General features: G+C 36.9%; 1 protein-coding gene across 2 annotated transcripts; it reads left to right on the top strand.

The window, feature by feature from the left end:
• Window positions 1-8670: 8670 nt before the first annotated feature.
• On the top strand, window positions 8671-21056 carry LOC106069266 (3-hydroxybutyryl-CoA dehydrogenase-like). Of its 2 annotated transcripts, XM_013228883.2 has the most exons (9): window positions 8671-8845; window positions 9937-10037; window positions 10169-10305; window positions 11247-11352; window positions 12846-12940; window positions 13319-13415; window positions 18476-18574; window positions 18966-19076; window positions 20104-21055. In XM_013228883.2, exons 2-9 carry the CDS (start codon window positions 9986-9988, stop codon window positions 20295-20297), a joined length of 891 nt encoding a protein of 296 aa, XP_013084337.2. In that variant the 5' UTR covers window positions 8671-8845; window positions 9937-9985; the 3' UTR covers window positions 20298-21055. The 2 variants fall into 2 exon arrangements, with proteins under 2 accessions (XP_013084337.2, XP_055878801.1); XM_056022826.1 differs by lacking the exon at window positions 18476-18574 and having other exon boundaries at window positions 20104-21056.
• Window positions 21057-21839: the final 783 nt, after the last annotated feature.

The raw sequence follows: 21839 nt of genomic DNA on the forward strand, positions 1-21839 counted from the left end.
GTCAATCGGATGATGCATTGAGTCCAGCGAGCAGAAGTGAACACACAGACCCTACACCACTGACCACAAATGGACGTTCACGCCAGTCCAGCGTCACGGCGACACTCCTTCCCATGAGGGTGAGTACACGATAAATGAACTAAAGGCTACTCACACATTGACGTAGAGCGGTATTACTGTCAACACAGCAGGAATAGATAGTGGTTTGACTTGAGGGGAAAGGGGGGGCATAGGGGTTTCTGAAGTATGGAAATATGTCGCCACGACCGCGAACTCACACACATGCCCGCGCGGTAAATGAACGCAAAGACAACAGAAAGTATGGCCAGAGACAAGGGGCGCGCGTCTCTCACAACTTGTCATCTGTTGGCCATGTCGCCGTCTGATTCAGCTAGTCGGGTATTGTTTTACCCGCAGAGTACATGGGAATGAAATATCGATATGAACAACACCGGGGAGAGGGGGGGGGAGGGAAAAGGGCGGCTTCAACTTAGTAACCTGTAGAATGTACCACTACACGATAAACTCGCTCTTATCTAGCTCCTACTTATGATATCATTCTTCCCGCCCACCCCAGGCGTAGATCTCGCAGGTCTTACACAAGCGTAGACTGTTGGAGGCCAATCGAAAAGGGAAACAAAAACAAGATAAAAACAGTTATCGCAAAAAAAAAAAATAAAAAAAAAATAAAGATCAAAGTTCACCGTACACTGGAAGGCAGGCTTTAGACTGACATGTCAGATGACATTCAATTTGTGGCAATCTGAAGGCCGGCTTTAGACTGGCTATTCAATGAATATGTGGACACTGAAGGCCGGCTTTAGACTGGCAATTCAATGAATTTGTGGCACACTGAAGGCCGGCTTTAGACTGGCAATTCAATGAATCTGTGGCACACTGAAGGCCGGCTTTAGACTGGCAATTCAATTAATCTGTGGCACACTGAAGGCCGGCTTTAGACTGGCAATTCAATGAATCTGTGGCACACTGAAGGCCGGCTTTAGACTGGCAATTCAATGAATCTGTGGCACACTGAAGGCCGGCTTTAGACTGGCAATTCAATGAATTTGTGGCACACTGAAGGCCGGCTTTAGACTGGCAATTCAATGAATCTGTGGCACACTGAAGGCCGGCTTTAGACTGGCAATTCAATTAATCTGTGGCACACTGAAGGCCGGCTTTAGACTGGCAATTCAATGAATCTGTGGCACACTGAAGGCCGGCTTTAGACTGGCAATTCAATTAATCTGTGGCACACTGAAGGCCGGCGTTAGACTGGCAATTCAATTAATCTGTGGCACACTGAAGACCGCCTTTAGACTGGCAATTCAATAAATTTGTGGCACACTACAGGCCGCCTTTAGACTGGCGACTCAATGAATTTGTGGCAAATTAAAGGCCGGCTTTACACTGGCAATTCAATGAATCTGTGGCACACTGAAGGCCGGCGTTAGACTGGCAATTCAATTAATCTGTGGCACACTGAAGACCGCCTTTAGACTGGCAATTCAATAAATTTGTGGCACACTACAGGCCGCCTTTAGACTGGCGACTCAATGAATTTGTGGCAAATTAAAGGCCGGCTTTACACTGGCAATTCAATGAATCTGTGGCACACTGAAGGCCGCCTTTAGACTGGCGACTCAATGAATCTGTGGCACACTGAAGGCCGGCTTAAGATTGACATGTCAGATGGCATTCAATGAATTCATGGTAATATATAGGCAGACTTTTGATTGGCATGTCAGATGGCCTTCAGTGTGGTACATGACCTCATTTGTAGCTGAGTGATTCTACTTCCTGATAATTAACGATTAAAAGATACGATCCCCCATGCATATAGATGTCACTGTTCATAGTTAGAGAAATGGCAGTGTCACAATGACACTGGCGGCAGTGGAATGTCATTATATGGCATAATGCCCGTAAACGATATCACTGGCTTGACAAATCCAAAATCTATATAAACATTTGTACAAGTAATCAACGGTAAAATTTAAAAAAAAAAAAGACATATATATAGGTACCGGTAACTTCCGGGTCGATGTAAAAACAATAGACATATATATAGGTACCGGTAACTTCCGGGTCGAGGTAAAAACAAAGGACGTGAAGGCCAAAAAGACAATGAACATAGAAATGGTTAAAAGTTCAAATCTGCCCGATGTTGTTGGCTAGCGAAGTAGAAGTGACCACAGGCCCGTGGAATAGCACGTGAAATCAAGAAGAGCGGTAGGGCGGGTGTTAGGAACGGAAGAGTCGGTCAGTGCATTAACACAGGTGTTATGAGAGAAAAGAGGGGGGGGGGGGGTTCATAGCATTCGATAGGAATATCTTGATTTGCAATTCTGAGCTGGTGGTGCCGAACATGAATATAAGTTTTCATTTCCTCAGACCACTTTTTCTTTTCATTAGTACAATTTTTCATTTCATTAGACCACTCTTTCATTTCAATAGAACAATCTTTCATTTCAATAGACCACTCTTTCATTTCATTAGACCACTCTTTCATTACAATAGACCACTCTTTCATTTCAATAGACCACTCTTTCATTTCAATAGAACAATCTTTCATTTCAATAGACCAATCTTTCATTTCAATAGACCACTCTTTCATTTCAATAGACCAATCTTTCATTTCATTAGACCAATCTTTCATTTCATTAGAACAATCTTTCATTTCAATAGACCAATCTTTCATTTCATTAGACCAATCTTTCATTTCATTAGACCACTCTTTCATTTCATTAGACCAATCTTTCATTTCATTAGAACAATCTTTCATTTCAATAGACCACTCTTTCATTTCATTAGACCACTCTTTCATTTCATTAAACCAATCTTTCATTTCAATAGACCACTCTTTCATTTCATTAGACCAACCTTCTCATTTCATTAGACCAATCTTTCATTTCATTAGACCAATCTTTCATTTCATTAGACCACTCTTTCATTTCATTAGACCAATCTTTCATTTCATTAGACCAATCTTTCATTTCATTAGACCAATCTTTCATTTCATTAGAACAATCTTTCATTTCAATAGACCACTCTTTCATTTCATTAGACCAATCTTTCATTTCATTAGACCAATCTTTCATTTCAATAGACCAATCTTTCATTTCAATAGACCAATCTTTCATTTCAATAGACCAATCTTTCATTTCATTAGACCACTCTTTCATTTCATTAGACCAATCTTTCATTTCAATAGACCACTCTTTCATTTCATTAGACCAACCTTCTCATTTCATTAGACCAATCTTTCATTACATTAGACCAATCTTTCATTTCAATAGACCACTCTTTCATTTCAATAGACCAATCTTTCATTTCACTAGACCAATCTTTCATTTCATTAGAACACTCTTTCATTTCATTAGACCAATCTTTCATTTCATTAGACCAATCTTTCATTTCATTAGAACAATCTTTCATTTCAATAGACCAATTAATCTATACTATACGATTCTATTATTATGTTTTTAAAAACAATGCTACATACTTGATGTTTTTGTGTTCCAGCATATTTTTTAAATTAAAAATCCAATATTTAACTTTGTCAATTATATTTGGGATTTCAGTCTGCTGTGTAATTATTGTCATGTCTCTAGCATTATAACAGGTTTATAGGTTTTAGTATACTCCAAAACAAAATAAAATGTTCTTTTAATTTATGGTATCTCACACTAAACATTAAATGAACTAAAATTTAAAAAATATGGGGCAAGGGCGGAACAAGAAAATGTATGGATTGCTGTTGTGTATTATGCAAACTTCACCTTTACAATTTATGATGGGGGGAATGCGTGTCGATATCATGGTTTCAAAGTTCTCAATATTTATTCATGAAATAGTCAAAAAATTTATTTTTTTGAACAAGGATGGAAAAGGCGGGGCGGGGGGATAAGTATACTGTATATACTATGGGGGGGGGGGGGGGGTGCATACACTATATACTATAGTAAATAAAGAGAAAAAGTGTATTCAAAAAGTTTAGTTGTTGTTTTTTTTAGATTGCAGCCAGAACTTCCAGTGCTAAAACATCTCATACTGGTGTGGTCAGCAATGGCTGCATCCCCCTCCACCCCCCCCCCACAAAGAAAAATCAGCCACGCCTTCTGATAGTCTAAAAAAAAAAAAAGACACAACTAATCAAGACTGTAGGTTATTGTAGCTGAGTGGTTTAACACTTAGCTTCCAAAATGAGGGGTATAGGGTTCAAATCTCAGTGAAGACTTGAGATTTTGAGGGTCAAGATTTTGAGGACATTCAAGTATAATGTGTGCATGACACAAGTTGGAGAGGCGAAGACAGTTGGTCGTTGTGATGGCCACATGATACCTTTGCTAACTTACAGCCTTTAAAACAGATGAACTTTACATCATCTGCCCACATAGACTGCAAGACCTGAAAGGGGGTACCTTTAATCAAAACTGAACCTACTCGATTAATAAGAAATAAACTATTAAGCTTTCATCCTTAAACAATCAAAGTGTTAATAGAATATAGAAAAGAAAAAAAAAAGCCCAACCAAACGATATATTACATTACTACTAAGTATATAGTAGGGGTGCACCGGATAGTCGCTCCGGCTCTGGCTTCTGCCGAATATCCGGCATTTTTTACTATCTGGCGATATTCGTCTCCGGCCGGGCATCACTACCGGATAGTAAAAAGTACACCTATTTAATATGCATAATAAAGTACATACACACAGACACACTGATGCTATACAGACTTTTAGAAATACTGTTAAGCTTGAATAAATCAATCAGTAACAGAGTTTAAAAGGAAAAAAAAAATAAAACCAACCAATATAGGTATGTTATTTAACAGTTTCGTAAAATGTTCACCAACACAAGCTATTAACAAGACACTTAGGTATCCGGCTCCGGCTAAATATCAAATTTTACTATCCGGTCATATCCGGCACCGGCTGGATATCAAAAAGTACTATCCGGTGCACCCCTAGTATATATAGATCACAATGAGCGGACATCATTACAAAAAAAAGACAGTTCTATCTCGCCTAGACCCGATGTGTTAGTGTCCTAGTATAAGCCTGGACTACATTCAAAAGATCAATGCCCCTGTTACTTTCAAACACAGCTTGAAAAAGAGACAAAGGGCTACATAGAGAGAAACTGTTGACACCACCTCTTCCCCCCCCCCCCCCCCACCAAACCTAGTGGTTGGTGTTACTGTGATGTTATTATGCAGGCTTGCATAACAACAATAAGGGAAGAAAAAAATATTTTAAAATATATTTTTTAAAGTTAATCCCCTTGATTTGGAAACCACTTGTTTAACTCCCTTTCTATTTTGATTCATTGTAACATTGTAATGTATCAAAGAAAAAATACTAGGACTGAATAAAATGATTCAAATCTTTTCAGTAATGGTAAATATTAGCCCCATAAACTGGAACTGGGTGAGATCAGTGATGGGTTGTCCTTTAAATTGAAATATCAATTCATTAAGTAGTAAATTTAGATTAGTTTTTAGGTTTACTGTAGATACATGCACTTAACAATGAAGATTTAAAAAAAAAAAAAAAAAAGATATATAAATCTTAATAGAGGCTGATATACACTATTCAACCTATTTTAAAATAAAATTTAATTAATCACACAGAATTTGTTGTAAATTCATTTCTTTCTTATACGTTAACAGCATGTTTCAGTTCAAAGATTTGGTAGAGAAGGATGACATCATGGTTCCCCAACCTTCTCTCTCTTTTTTTATCATACCATTGAGACATTTTTGTGAGATTGACAAATAGGGCAAACAGGAAACAGCGACCATACCAAAAATGTACCTCTAGGCTTTACAAAGTCAAATATATATATTTAAAACTTTTATATAGCGCTACTTTCATGCTTATAGCATGCTCAGAGCGCTTTGGTCCAATCTCATTTGTGGACCAGTGGGGGGTATCTAGGAGTTGGTTTTCCGTGCTGCCTTTAGGCGCTCAGTAAACACAACTCTGCCCGAGTCGGGTGTCGAATCTCGAGCCCTCTTCTAGGTAGCCAAGCCAAGCCGAGTTCAAGCGCACTTGGCCTCTCGACCACGCTTCCCATACATACATACATTAACATTTTTTTTAAAATTCTTTTAATAAAAAACAACAACAAAAATAATGATAACGTTTCAACATTTTAAAAAATAAGTTTTTGTCATTCTCCATATCATCAAATTTTATTCTTACAAGTGTACTTGCAATTGTAAGCGTTACCTCGAATTAATAACTAAGTATGATGTAATCTGCACATAACAAAAATAACCAGATATGATGTGAACTGGAAGGGAGAATAGGGAACTAATAGAAAAACCCAGAATTTCGGTGTGAACTTTATTTTAAACATTTAAATTTGTAGACTTGTATTACCAACCAGCAATCATAGTTACAAGTTTCATGTTATAGTACACATAACGAAATTCAAACTAAAAAATACTGCCAAAAAAAATACATGTCGTTTCTTCAGCTTACTGTCAAAAATCGAACATTACAAAAATATTAACTTATGGGTTTGTTTTCTTTATCCAATATATCTTCTGAATATTTAACACTCATGTTGACCATGTGGAGTGTCAAAATGCAAGTATCTACAGTTTTGATAAAAGGAAGAGTTGAATGCCAGGAGTTAAAATTAGTAGAAGAAATGAAAACATTAATAGCAAGATTAATTTGTTATTAAAGCTAAATGCTAAATACTGTTATATTAATGCTAAATACTGTAATATTCAAGAAGTTAAAGGAAACTGGAATGTAAACTTTTATTGACCACAGATGTGGCAGTTCTAAAAACCATATATTTGAAACATCAGTATCATGTTTGTTCTGAAAGTTAAAATAAGTTATACATGCAGTTCCCAGGTCTAAAAAGGTTTAGACTCACTAACATGGGAAGTTTTACCAAGCCAGTAGGATATGGTCATGATATGCTTAGAGATTTGATATGGTAAGACATAACATTACTGCTGCTTAGATTCAACTCCACTAAGAATTAGTAGTTCCAAGTCCATCATGGTTAAAAAGCCTTACATTGCAAAAATATGATACAAAGTGAAATACAACATTTAATGGCAGTAAAGGATTTTACCTTTTCATTGTGATTGACATCTTTGTTCATAACCAATGAGTCTGATGCCCCTTGCTTGGACTTTGTTGATGACATTCTTTAAATATTTTTTATAGAGATTCAAAATTTTTTAGTTGGTTTATTTGAAAACCTGGCGACAAAAGAATTTTTTTTTTTTTAAATGCCAGTTATAAAGAGTTACAAAAAAAACAAAAACAAATAAAAACTAGTAACCCTGATAAATCAGCCACACAGACTAAAAACTCAAAATATCTAGGTGTAATAATAAATGAAAGGTTATAGTGGAATATCCATATTAATGAAGTTATTAAAAAATCAAGCAAAACATTAGGATTTATTAAAAGAAATTTTTACAAATCAAACAAGAACATATATAACTAAAATGCTATTTAACTTAAGTTAGGCCAAAATTAGAATATGCAACCTCTATTTGGGGTCCCTCAACTCAAGAAAACATAAAGAAACTAGAACAAACTTAAAATAGAGCAGGGCAGTGAGATTTTTATAACAAACAAATATTCTAATTTGAGTAACACCATTTGTAAAATCACTAAACCTAGAGATACTTCATGACAGAAGAATAAAAAGTAAAGTAGCTATTTATAATATATAAAACACTAAATAATAACTTACAAATAGAAAAACAAATCCTAATGAAATACTCAGAAAGACACAAAGATAGAGGCACATTTCTTATTCCATACGCTAGGACAAATTTGTACAAGTGTTCCTTCTTCCCTAGTGCCTTTAGAGAATGGAATGGGTTGCCTGAATCAGCCAATAAAAGTAATGACTTAGGCATAGTTTAATTCTGTCCTATGCTGCTATGCATTAGATCTGGCTACATACTTATGTCAGCTTATGATACTACAGTAAGTTACTACATCATACTACATGTGTCAATCTAGTCTTCACTGTCATGCAAGTTATTTTTAACCAATGACTTAAATTAGTTAAATGACTTAACCTATCTAAAAGTAAAAGTAAGACTAAGACTACTAACTGAGAGTTTAGTAAGAGTAAGTATTAAACTTAAGTCCTAAGCCAAAACAAAGTCAAACTCAAAGTGACTGAAAGTGTCTAGATCTACATAGAGTTAGACTTAAGTAACAAAACAAGTTGACTTACCACTGTATTACCAACAAATTCACTCATTCACTCAGGAGTCAGGTAGATCTAATAATAATATTAATACTTATACTATAGTTACTATAGTTATACTAGATCTAGACTAGACTACATGCATTTGATGCATGCTCTTTTATGGCATGTATGCACAATGCAGCAAAACGTTTTGGTTCCAATCTGGAATCTACATCTATTCTAGAGCTAGATGTTTATTTGTGTTTGGGCCCTTGATACATTGTTTCCTTATGGATTTGTTTAGAAAAATGACCTGCTTCCGTCTTCGTCATCACTTCTTGTGTACATCCCCATCACCCTTACCCCTCCCCACTGGGCTCCTTTAGTTCTGTTTAGGTTTCTTAATATTTTTCTTACTGTAAAGAGCGGTATTTCACTGACCGGTATAAATTAATTTGTTTTAGTCGCTAAGCTATATAAACTTCCGGTTTGTGGTCTTTAAAAAAAAGATTTAAACGCTAAGGGAAAAAAAAAGATTGTTAATTATTAGATTTAGATTAACTGTGTTAATTATTAAATTTTTACTGATTTAGATTTACTGTCTAGCTACCCCAGGGCAAGGCAGTGTAATATGATAGCAAACAGGCTTCACAAAAGTAAAGTTATTAAAAAGTTCATACCTAGATCTATAAAAATTATTTAAAATAATGATAATTCATTAATTGTTTTTATAAATTTATTTTTAATTATCATTTTTATGCTTGTTAGCCTTGTTTTATAATATTAATATTCAAATAAATTCAATATTCTGCTTATTCAATCATACGATGACAGACAAGATCTAGATCTATATAGTCTAGATCTAGTGTTAATGGTGTAGTGCTAGATCATTCAGTGTCCGTAACAAACACTAACTAACATCATGTATTCAATTTAAATTTAGGTCATCACATACAGATGCGTAGGACGTAATCATCTTCTTTTAAAGTCTTTTTGAATTGAAGTAACGTCTGTATTATATAAGATAAGAACAAGATAAGATTCTATGTCGGCTCAAGTAGTTATTCATGAATCATGTCCTAAATGACCTAAATTCTGTCTTAGATCTGGTCTAATGTCTAGAATCTAGTAGACTAAGTATAAGTCTTTTAAGTAGATATTAATCTATGCTGTAAGCCTATATAAGAGGATGAGAAAAAGTGATTCTTAGATCTAAGACAGATAACATTATTCTTGTGGGTGGAATTGTTATGTGGCTTAAATTCAAACAGAATTGAAAATAAATGTTAAAATATTTATATAAACAAACTGAGTATATAAGCATCCTGCTATGTAACTATGTCCTTCAATAATCTATCCTATAGGCCTGGGAATCCATGATCTCTGCGAGTCAAGAGTTCTTTAGTAGGCTCGTTGTAAATGTTGTAATTGCTTTCATGGAGCAGGAGCATCATTCGGCCAGGGTGGATATTTCAGTGGGAGGAAAGCTGCAGCAAGGGAAGTCTTTGAATTCAAACATTACATCTTCTGCAGTTCTTTAATTTTTTCTTTCTACCATTAGATGAACTGTGGTTTGGGTCAAAGTGCTGTGGCTTGTATCTTAACTGTTTAGCATAATGTCTCTTTGTTTAGACCTACCAGGCACAATTTCTCTGTCAGCTCTTTTTTCCCCCCAGTGTGTTAATTGAACAGTTCGTTTTGCTTATGAATAAGATCTATGTGGTTTTGTTTTGTTTTTTTTCCCCAGTATTTAATTCTAATGAAACAGCCATGAATAACAGTTTATTTGTCTGAAAATGGTTCACATTGCTATCATTGGAGCTGGACTGATGGGGGTTAAAATAGCTGGTAGGGTTAGATTTTAAGTTTTTAATTCACATTTTTATAATACCTAATAAGTCTTATACATTTTTTGTCTTTTAATAACTTTGTTTAAAATGCACGGAACAAAGTTTCTCATGAGATTTGTTTGTGTCTAGGAGAGTTTGCTTACCACGGCCATAGAGTGAAGATCTATGACAACAGTGTCCAGACATTAAATAAAGTATATAGTATTTTAGAAGATGACAAGAAGCAGCTGTACATTGATGGTCTGTTGCCACAGAAACACTTTTTGGTAATGCTCAATTTTTAGATATTTATTTGTTTCATTATTTAGGTAATACATTTTCATCAACCAATTGATAACTTTCTTATCTAATAAATTATAAAGGTTCCTTCAGAAAAGATGATAGTCTCTAACCATATGATAATCAGTTTAGCTTTACATCACATTTTATGACTTGTGACTTGTTATGCTTTAATTTCAAAATTTTCGGTGCAATTATTTATTGCATACTGAACCTTTAACGTATGTAAAAGTCCCATAATCCTCTACTGTTTTGTTGTTGTCTAGATTCCTGACATAAGCTGTAGGAGTGCACTGACAATGTGTGCTGTTAAGTTTTTCTGGGTCATAAAGTGTCCATGTAATTCTATCACTTGACAAGACTGCCCTTTTTTTTTTTAAAAAGTTTTCTTGTCAGTTTTTCTATTTTTGTTACCTTCTTTTATGGTTTATGGGAAGATGACCTTGGCTAAGAGGTCATCGAATGTTTTAATTGGCATAGTTTAACTCTTTTCTTGCTAGTCTGAATCTGCATTTCTTTTTCTTTCCTATAAATAGGCTACTAATTTTTTTTAGCATTTATTCTTAAGGTTAGGACCTAATGATAGTAATAAAAAAAAATAACTTCAGCATTCAATATCCTTCCTTTGCAAATGAAGCTAGATATTATCAGCGATGAGTCAAAGCTAACTTAACTGGAAAACTGTTAAGTTTATTCGCAACTTGATAAATCTATTTTTTTTATTATCAATATTCCTTGTTATGCAAAACTTTAAATAAATGCTAATAAATAAATCAGCTTCTAACAGTGATTGACCATCAAGTTTTATGAAGCATCTTGTGCAGAGTGATAGACTCTAACTAATATTTTCATAATTGAAATCAATTCATTTGTCATATATCTGTATCCTCTCTTGAGCTTTTCTGCTTAATTTCTTTTTTGTTTTCAGGGTCAGGTCTTCTGCATGAGTCATCTAGAGGAGTCTGTTAAAGATGCTGATTTTATTTTTGAAGTTGTTTATGAAGATCTGGAAGTAAAACAAGATATTTTTGAGAGTAACATTTTACAAATTTTATCAGCTTCTTTATCTGTTAGTTGGGTTCAATTAATCTGCTAACTAAATTAATCTGAAGGAGTTAATCAATTAATGAATAATCTGTTGATCCGTAGACTGATTGAGTTGCATTTACTGTCTGCTTTTATATCATTGATAAAGGCCAATATAGCTTTAGACGCAGTGGCTGAGTGCTAAAGTGCTTGGCTTCTTAATTGGAGGTACTGGGTTCAAATCCTAGTGAAGACGGACTTTTAATTTTGGGATCTTTTGGCTCCTTTGAGTCCACCCAGCTCTATTGGTACCTGACATTAGTTGGGAAAAGTAACAATGGTTTGTCTTCTTGCCGGCCACATGACACCCTCGTTAACTGTGGGCCACAGAAACAGATAACCTTTACATCGTCTGGCTTATAGATCACAAGGTCTGAAAGGGGAACTTTACTTTACATTTTTTTTTACTGTGTGGATACAGTGATGGGAAAAGTAGAATAAAGAAGTGAGAACTAATTTGGAGAAAGTAAACTTTTCTAGCCATTTTGTCATTTTCCTAATCAAAAAATGAACTGATCATTCTTTCAGCTCCTTAGACACTTGACAACTTCTAAATTCTTATATAAACTTCATTTATCAAAAATTTGTAGGCCTACAGCTTAATTTATTGTCACTACAAACTGTTAACTTAATTTTTTATATGTTTGTTGTTTGTAAAATGTTTTACATGTTTCGGATGTTCCTTCAGAGTTGAAGATAGTTTACTTCCTAGTCCAAACCTCCCGTAGGACGACGGGGCATGGGAGCGGGCAGGGTTTGAACCCTCGACCGTTGATAAATCCGAACGACAGTCCAGCGCGCAAACCGCATGGCCAGGCAGCCATCCAATATACCAATACAAAGAAAAATCTTCAGGCTGTGAGCTACATTTGTTTAGGATGGACTTGTACACATAGAAATAGATGAGAACTCTTGGCTAACTGTATTGTTATAACTACAGTGGCGGACTGATATGGTTAATGTGTGTGCAACCTGCTGACACACTTGACTCAGACAAATCACACAAGTCAATGTCTGTCAGTGGACTAGGGACAGTACTACTAGTACATGGTAATATGACCCGTGTTAAGGTCGTGTGATTGAAAGCCTTTGTGGACCTGACACAGTATGTACGAAATGGGAGTTCAGTCCAGGACAGCAAGGCATTAAGAATGGTGTGGTACAATGTGAGTCCTCAAGAATGTAGCTGTACAAGTCCAGGAGTAGACAGAGAGACTAGTAGAGTTTTGTACAGCAGTTCTGTTATGTATATCAAAGTATTTGAAGTTAGTGTAGCCAATTGTGGAATAATGGCTGTTGATGTATTTAGTTATGAAATCCCCACATTGTTATTTGGAACTCTTTAGTTGTCAAGTTCTTGAGTTAGATGGTTGTGTTGAGCAGTGTTTACAAAAGGCCTGGTGGAGAAAATCTTAACAATATCTTAATGTCATTGTTGTAGGAGTGTCCCACTGTTGTAAACCTACCGCTGTGATTGCCAGCAATACTTTGCAACTAGATATCAACAAAATCAATGAGAGAGCTCTCAACAAACAAGTGAGTCTTTTTATCGACTAGATTATTATGTTGTAGACCAGTGGTTCCCAAACTGTTTTCCATGGAATCTGAGTGTTCTGCGAGGCCTGAATAGGTGTTCCACGAACTACTGAAATAATTAACTAGTAGGCCACCACATGAATTAATCTTCCTAAAACAAATAATCAAAAGTGTTCCGATAATTCCTCCGAATGTGCAAAGTGTTCCGTTAAGGAAAATGTTTGGGAAACACTGCTGTAGATTATTATTTATTTTTTTTTTTTAACTCTTTCTCTCCGTAATTATTTACCACATTCTGATGGAATCAACGTTTGTATCGTCGGTTAGGAGAGAAAGAGTTAAATCTTGTCTATAGCTTTGTTATTTTAAATCTTCTAGAGGACTCTGGGACTACGATTTCTGTTTCCAGTCTACTACATCCCCGAGGTAGAAATTTATCCAGCCAATCAAACAGAAGTTCAGGTCATAGAGAAAGGTTAGAAGTAAGATTTCTAAATTTAGATATTTTACGTATCCTGCTATTTGTGTGGGCTTAACTGGCATTGACTATATTGTACCCTTTTCAAAATTCACAAAGCCTTTGATGAACGTATGTGATGCAGCTGTGCCGTTGTTTAACAAAAGTTGTTTTTTTTTTTATTCTAGATTTCAATTGAATTTTTAATGAATGAAAATTTTTGGAAAAGACAAGTTTTGTGTCTGTATTATTTCAAAAATTTTTGATGTTTTGGTTGTTCTTTCAGATTCTGAAGACAATGTTAATCTGACTCATCAGTCTTCTTCTTCTTCTTCTTCTAGCCAGCTTTATTGCTGCTGAGCTGTCAGCTCTTTTGCAGACTGTGCCAAGGAAAAAAAGTGTGCTGTTTTCTTCAGCTGTTCAGCACTGCCGTAAAGGGTGTTGGTTATGTTGGGCTGTAGTGGAAGTAGGGTCTGCCTAAGGTGGATTAGGGAGGGGCATTCAAAGAGGATATGGTTTACGGTTTCAAAGGGGTGGGCGCAATGTCTGACTCATCAGTCAAAAGTACCATTATACTAGACTTGATTAAAAAGTATTTTAGTAAAATTCTTTATCAGACGATTGAGGTGCTGGAATCATTTTTCAGTCAACAATGGATTGTTTTGTTATAGCTCTTTAGAAAGAATCTTGTCAGCTTTTCTTTAGCACCTGTTATTATTCTGCTTGGTAGTTACCGCTGAAAGTGGTGGGAAGCTTGGTCGAGAGGCCAAGTGCGCTTGAACTTGGCTTGGCTAGGCTACCTAGAAGGGGGCTCGAGGTTCGACACCCGACTCGGGCAGAGTTGTGTTTACTGAGCGCCTAAAGGCAGCACGGAAAACCAACTCCTAGATACCCCCCACCGGTCCACAAATGAGATTGGACCAAAAGCGCTCTGAGCATGCTATAAGCATGAAAGTAGCGCTATATATATGGCTCCTTTTGTCTCGAAAGGCAATGCATGCGCCCAAGTGAGTCACTGGTTTTGGCTTAATCTTGAGACGGGGCAGAATCTGGTGTGGCTAATCAAGCCAATTCTAGAACGGCAGACTTTGCCACAATTCGTACATTTGTATGCCTCTGATTTAGGGCTAGCAGACAGGGCAGCTTTCTTTTTTTCCCTCTTGATTAAAGCCGCTTCAATTCTTTTGTTCTCAGCAAGGGTTGTCCCAGCACGCACAGTCTGTCTCCATGCACTCCGGTCTTTGGCTATGTTTTCCCACATACTTTCACTGATGCCTGAGGCTCTCATGTCTCGCTTGCAGACATCTCTATATGTTAGTCTTGGGCGGCCCTTGGGTCTGACTCCTTCCACAAGCTCAGCATATAAGATATCTTTCGGGATTCTACCATCTGGCATGCGGGTGACATGTCCGAGCCAGCGTAATCTCCTTTGTGTCAGGAGAGCATACATGCTGTTCATATTGGCCAATCTCAAAACTTCCTGATTGGAGACATGGTCCCTCCAAGAGATGCCCATTATGCGTCTCAGGCAGCGCAAGTGGAAACTATTCAATCTGTGCTCTTGGTACATGTATGTTGACCAGCTTTCACTGCCATAAAGGAGAGTGCTCACAACACAGGCGTTGTAGACTAGGATTTTGGTCGCTGTGGTCAATTTACCATTTTCCCAGACGCGCTTGGAGAGTTTTGCCAATGCTGTGGTAGCTTTTCCTATCCTTTTTGTCAGCTCGATGTCTAAGTCTAGGTTACTGACAATTGTTGAACCCAAGTAGGTAAATTCCTGCACCACTGAAAGGGTGTGGTTCCCAATTTGTATTATAGGTATTTCTGCAACGTCTTGTGCCAGGATTTCGGTCTTGGAGAGACTTATAGTAAGGCTAAACTCTTGACAAGCAGCTGCTAAGGCGTTCACTAGCTTCTGTAGACCTCCTTGTGAGTGAGATACGAGTGCCGCGTCATCGGCAAACAGCAGCTCCCTTATCAAGATACGACGCCTTTTCGTTTTGGCTTTAAGACGTGCCAGGTTAAAGAGCCTTCCATCGGATCTGCTATGGATGTATATTCCGTCTTCCAGGGATTTAAAAGCACTGGATAGTACGACTGAGAAGAAGATGCCAAATAGTGTAGGGGCCAGTACACATCCTTGTTTTACACCGCTCTTAATGGAGAATGGCCTGGAGGAAGAACTTTCAAACTGAACGGTGCCCTGCATATTTTCGTGAAAAGCTGACACTAGTTTTCTTAACTTATTTGGACAGCCGATTCTCTCTAGTACAGCAAACAGACCGCTTCTGCTAACAAGGTCAAAGGCCTTGGTCAAATCAATAAAAGCTATGAAGAGGGGCTGCTTTTGTTCTCTGCTCTTCTCCTGTAGCTGCCGCAGAGAGAAAATCATATCTGTTGTAGATCTTCCTGCCCTAAAGCCACACTGCGACTCTGGATAAACACGATCTGCCAGGATCTGTAATCGCTTTAGTAACACTCTAGCAAAAGCCTTTCCGACTATGCTAAGCAGTGAGATGCCAGGTATCCGCCTTCACCCCTTCACCTGTTAGTAAGAGCAGTTTCACCGGGCTTAATATCTAAGCCACACGAGCAGGCCAGGTGCTGGACTTAGTTGTCAGAGGCTATTTGAGACGCATGCCATTAGGAGTACTTTATAGACAATGGGAGCTTAACCCCATTGACACCCCTGGCCATGACAACCTTTGAAACCATGAAAGCATGCTATAAGCATGAAAGTAGCGCTATATAAAAGCTATAATAATAAAGTGGTAATGGTTTTAAGCGGTCCATTACCTATAAAATGCTTCCAATGGCAAGCATCTCAAATAGCCTCTGACAACCAGTTCAATTCCTGTCCTTCAAATGTGGTTCAGATATTGACAGGAGAAGAGCAAAGTTGAACATCTGGTGTCTGAACCAGTTACTTTCAGACAGAAGTGGCTTATTAGCCTCGGCTACCCACCTAGGAGAAGAGCAAAGTCGAACATCTGGTGTCTGAACCAGTTACTTTCAGGCAGGAGTGGCTTATTAGCCTCGGCTACACACCTAGGAAAAGAGCAAAGTTGAGCATCTGGTGTCTGAACCAGTTACTTTCAGGCAGGAGTGGCTTATTAGCCTCGGCTACCCACCTAGGAGAAGAGCAAAGTTGAGCATCTGGTGTCTGAACCAGTTACTTTCAGGCAGGAGTGGCTTATTAGCCTCGGCTACCCACCTAGGAGAAGAGCAAAGTTGAGCATCTGGTGTCTGAACCAGTTACTTTCAGGCAGGAGTGGCTTATTAGCCTCGGCTACCCACCTAGGAAAAGAGCAAAGTTGAGCATCTGGTGTCTGAACCAGTTACTTTCAGGCAGGAGTGGCTTATTAGCCTCGGCTACCCACCTAGGAGAAGAGCAAAGTCGAGCATCTGGTGTCTGAACCAGTTACTTTCAGGCAGGAGGGGCATATTAGCCTTGGTTACCCACCTAGGAGAAATAAAAACTCTGAATCCAAAACTCCACTGCCTTCAGGGGACAACCCTGAGGAAAAAATCTGGAGCTGGTGACCTTTAAGCAGCTTGCCACATAGTGCTACAACCTGGCAGAACCTGTGATACTACTGATCCTAGGCTGTATCAGATATTTGCTGTTCCTCTCACATCAGCTGCTTGGAGAATAGGGAACATCATTCCGACCATAAATAATGCCCTCATTTAAAAAGTGTTCTACGAGATAAACCATAGTCCTTCTACAACTTTAGGAGATTAATCATTATTATCCTTAGCATTACCTTGATAGAGAATCAGACTGATGTCTTATAAAATGTTAGTCCTACCTAAGATTTCATCTTTTGTTTTGAAATGAATAATTAGAATAGGATCCATTCTTTTTTTAGCCAAACCTTTTTTTTTAACAGACTTCAAAGTATATTATTTAAATCCATTTTATTCTATGTCAACTGCGATATTTCAGTAGATCTGTAGCCCATTGCATGCAACTTGCTTCCTTTAAGTGTGCCAAATCTACTACATGGAACAAACTTGAAAAACTAGAAAATTGTGTTTTATTTCTAGGCTGAATTTTTCTGTAGCTGGTGTTATCTGGGTGATAGAGTTTTTAGGCTGAGTATTTATTGTGCAGATGTGGTTTGGTGGCTGAGTGGTAAAGAACTTGGCTTCCAAACTGGGGGTCATGTATTTGAATCCTGGTGAAGACTTGGGTTTTTAACTTCATGATCTTTAGAGTTCCTTTGAGTTCAACCAGCTCTAATGGGTATTTGACATTAGTTGGGGAAAAGTAAAGGCGGTTGATCGTTGTGCTGGCCACATGACACCCTCGTTTACCATAGGCCACAGAGACATATTACCTTTACAACGTCTGACTGCATGGTCAGAAAAGTTAAATTCACGTACTTACTTTACATAAGTTTGACCACATTCTGGTTTTGATGCTCCCCATTGTCAGGGGTTCAATTTTATATATGCTTGGCTCTTGTCTTTCTTGTGTTTCTTGACTTGGCTCGTTAGGGGTATGAATACTCAATTACACTTATTAATACTTGCTTAGTTACTCACATAAGAACAATTACTACTAGATACACTGAAACTCCAACTATAGATATCCATTGAAATACGAATAATACTTTAATATTCAATAAGCACATTATGAAATCAACTCTCAAATATTATTAATCAACAATCACCAGTCCATTGACTTTCATGTCATATACATATATAAACACCAGTCCAGGAAGCAACGTCCAACCTTCCTGGACCGGGAGCAAGACCTTACTTACTTAACACACTCTCTCGCACATTCAACGAAGACTAAATCACTCAGTTCACAACACGTGCAACACTTCCCATTCATAACAAGGGGATATAACAACCATACCAAAATATCAAACTAACATTTATTCTCGCCATACCTCCGAACACCTGTTTAGGCCTCGCAGAATGCTAAGGGTTCTTCAGAACACAGTTTGGGAAACACTGTCATAACCGTATAACTATATCAGTTTATTACCAACCATTTCCAGCCGTCCATAAGTTTGTCAAGTCGTCTGCTAATACATTCCTATCTTCCTATTTAATTGCAGTGAGAAAACTTGTAGAGAGAATGGGCAAAACTTTGTTTTTTAGGTCAGGGCAGCAGCCATTGATTTTGACGGAGCAACAAAGAGATGAAAGGAAGAAAGGTAAACATAAAATTAGATCTTCTAAAATCTAAAATAGAAATCTAAAAAAAACAACAACAATTGACGGCCACAGAAAAGATATGTCATTGAATCTTTCTTGTAACAATCTTGACCTAGATGATGTCCAAAAAGTAAAAAATATTTTGAATTCTTTGTGCTTTTTATAGAAGGTCGTGAGGTATGCCCTCTGGGCTGTCATCTTGATAGTCCTGGGCTCAAACCCTGCCCATTACCATCTACCACCATCCTGTAATATTTGTAAATGCCAACAGTGCATCCAAAACATAAAACAAAAACTTATTTAGTTTTCTTTGAAATGTATTCTTGTACTTGACACTTTGATATGTATTAAAGTAATAACTTGTTTGTTTTATATCAATGTTGATATTAGCTCGGCAAGAAGAAATATTGAACTTTTCTGGTTTAGGAGCATTTTCTGATCGTTCAATTCCAGCTCTCCACCATAGTGGCAATGATAATGTTCAGAAAATACAAAATGAAGGTCAGTAATCCCCAGATCAGTATTTTGGTAGTTTTTTTTTTAAAGTTTTGAAACTGGTATAGATCTAATTTTTAAATTAAATGTTTGTCTACTATTTTTAGATTTCAAACTTTACTAAGGTTATTTTTTGCCCAACTTTTAAAAAAAAAATTACATGCTGAAGTAGGATACAAAATTTTTAGTAAAGAAATCGGAAATATAATAAGAATTAAAAAAAAAAAGCTTAAACAGTGAAAAAAAAGTTTGACAAAGGGAAAAAAGAATTAAGGTTAACATTGAGGATTAGAAAGTAATACAAAATTTTACAATGTTGTAAGCATTATACTAAGTATTATAATACATCTATATTGAGTTTGAGTTTGTTTTACATGTTCCTTCAGAGTGGAAGATAATCTACTTCCTATCCCATAATTCCAGCAGGATGATGGGGGATAGCAGTGGGCAGGGTATGAACCTGGGAACATCAAGATAACTGATGACAGTCCAACACATATACCCCATGACCAGGAAACCATAAAATGCTTGGCTACCTAGCAAGGGGCTCAGTTTTGAATCCCGACTTCAGCTGAGTCGTGTTATCTAATGGCAGCATGAAAGCCTTCTACCAGATGCCTCCACCTCCCCCCAAGGTCCACAAAAGAGATTGGACCATAGGGCACTGAGCATGCTATAGGATGAAAGATGATTTATGCAGAATAAATTTTTAAAAAATTTATAGGTACAACTTCCCTAATATTTTGTCTCAATTCGCTGTGACTAATATATAAACCATCTTGCAATTTATTGTTGAATTAATTTTTTTTTTTTAAATCTGTGTTTTCCATTTTATTTCATTTATTTATTTACTGTTGAATTATTGAAGTATAAAACATAATTGTAAAAAAAAAATTTCTACAGGATAATACATTTTATTTTTGTTATTTATGAAACATAAAGCTTTGCTCAAGTTAAAATTTGAGCCCAGATAAAGTGCAATCATCTCCTTGAGATATATTCATCATTCTCAAATTTGATTTGGTCTCCTCAGTTTTCTCCATCATTCCAAGTGACCTTGACAGAGATTGTGCCATCTGTATGGACAGACTGCGTGACTGCCTGTTCAGCCCCTGCCACCACATGGTCACTTGTCTTCAGTGCGGACAAATGTTGCAAGACAGGCATGACGCTTGCCCCATATGCAGAATGGACATCCGAGAAATTGTTAGAGTTTATCATACTTGATGGCGGAATATTTGAAATTGGTTTTGGGGAGACATGCTGAAGTGCAATATGTTTATTTCTCATTCCATTTGTATCAACAATCTCTCATTCCATTTGTATCAACAATCTCTCATTCCATTTGTATCAACAATCTCTCATTCTCTTTGTCTATTATTAACAATACTTTTGAAGAGGGACGGTGATAAATGTTTTATTTCACCTCAAGCTTACTTTTACATCCATAAAATACTTGAAGATTGTGCGACCTGTAGTATCTAAGGGTATCTGGAAAACTGCCTTCAGAATGCAAATGGATAACAATTAGGTGGGGAACAATATTACCAAATTATTTTTATTTTTACCAAATCTTTGATTCCATCAGTTGCCAAGTGTTTATATTTTATACCTAGAATATCATCCCGTGTTAGAGTTGATTCATTTCTCCAAAGGGTAATTATATTTTTACTATTAAGTCAATAAAATGGAGTGCAACAACTCAATACTCTTTCAGTATTATCAAAATCTAATTAGGTATGATTTTTTGAGGGCTTCTAGATTGTTGCTAAAAGTGTATTTTAGTATAAAGTTTTTATTGACTTGAGAAAAGGATACATATTTGATACTAAGCAGATACCTGTGCTGCACTATAGTTGAAATCACCTAATAGAGAGTATGCACAAACACTTCTGAGGGCCCATCATTTTGTTTATATTCAGAAGTGAATAAGCCCTCTATGCTTATGCTGATGTTCATTCTTTTTGTAAAGTTAACTCTTTCTCTCCTAACTGACGATACCAAAGTTGATTCCACCATAATGTGGTAAATAATTACGGAGAGAAAGAGTTAAGTATGTTCCCCTTTCAGACCATGCAGCCTATTGGGCAGACGATGTTAAGGTCATATGTTTCTGTGATCCACAGTTAATGAGGTTGTCATGTGGCCAGCACAACAACCAACCGCCTTTACTGTTCCCAACTAATGTCAGGTACCCATTAGAGCTGAGAGGCACCTAAAGATCCTGAAAATAAAAATGCCAGTCTTCACTAGGATTTGAACCAGGGACCATGCGGTTTACCATTCAGCCACCATGCCTCATGATTCTTTTTGTAACCTCTTGTAAATTCCCTAATAAGTTTTTGTTAAGTACTTCCTTTTTAAAAAAACTTGCCAGACAAAAGTTTGTTTGGAGATGTTTATCCTATGACTATACATTTTTCACTGCATTCTAGAAAATGATGTATTGTATGATATAGTTTGGTCTACCAGATTAGGTGTGAATTTATTCTTTTCTTTTTTAATTTTTTTTTTATCTTCACCTGTCCCTCAGTCTTTTTTACTATTAGGGCACCATACATGATCTGTTGACCATCTCTCTCCATTCCAGTCTTTTTATCAGGATTAGGGTCTCTTTATTGACAGGCCTCTCCTTCTTTCCCTGGCACTGTTCCTTGTAGGAGGGTCTTTGTGATCTTGTAAAATGGCCTGACAGTCTTACTTGATGTTTTTTGACAAAGGTCAGAAGGTCATCATAAGGCCTAATTGACATTATGACCCCGTTTTGGA

The sequence above is a fragment of the Biomphalaria glabrata genome, chromosome 3 (assembly GCF_947242115.1).
Source record: "Biomphalaria glabrata chromosome 3, xgBioGlab47.1, whole genome shotgun sequence".
Classification (NCBI taxonomy): domain Eukaryota; kingdom Metazoa; phylum Mollusca; class Gastropoda; family Planorbidae; genus Biomphalaria; species Biomphalaria glabrata.

Excerpts from the sequence above, each read along its gene's own strand:
- LOC106069266 (XM_013228883.2), top strand. The coding sequence starts at position 9,986 with ATGGTTCACATTGCTATCATTGGAGCTGGACTGATGGGGGTTAAAATA. Across the intron at positions 13,416-18,475 it reads AGTTCAGGTCATAGAGAAAG|TGAGAAAACTTGTAGAGAGA; the intron begins GTTAGAAGTAAG and ends ATTTAATTGCAG. Across the intron at positions 19,077-20,103 it reads TCAGAAAATACAAAATGAAG|TTTTCTCCATCATTCCAAGT; the intron begins GTCAGTAATCCC and ends TGGTCTCCTCAG.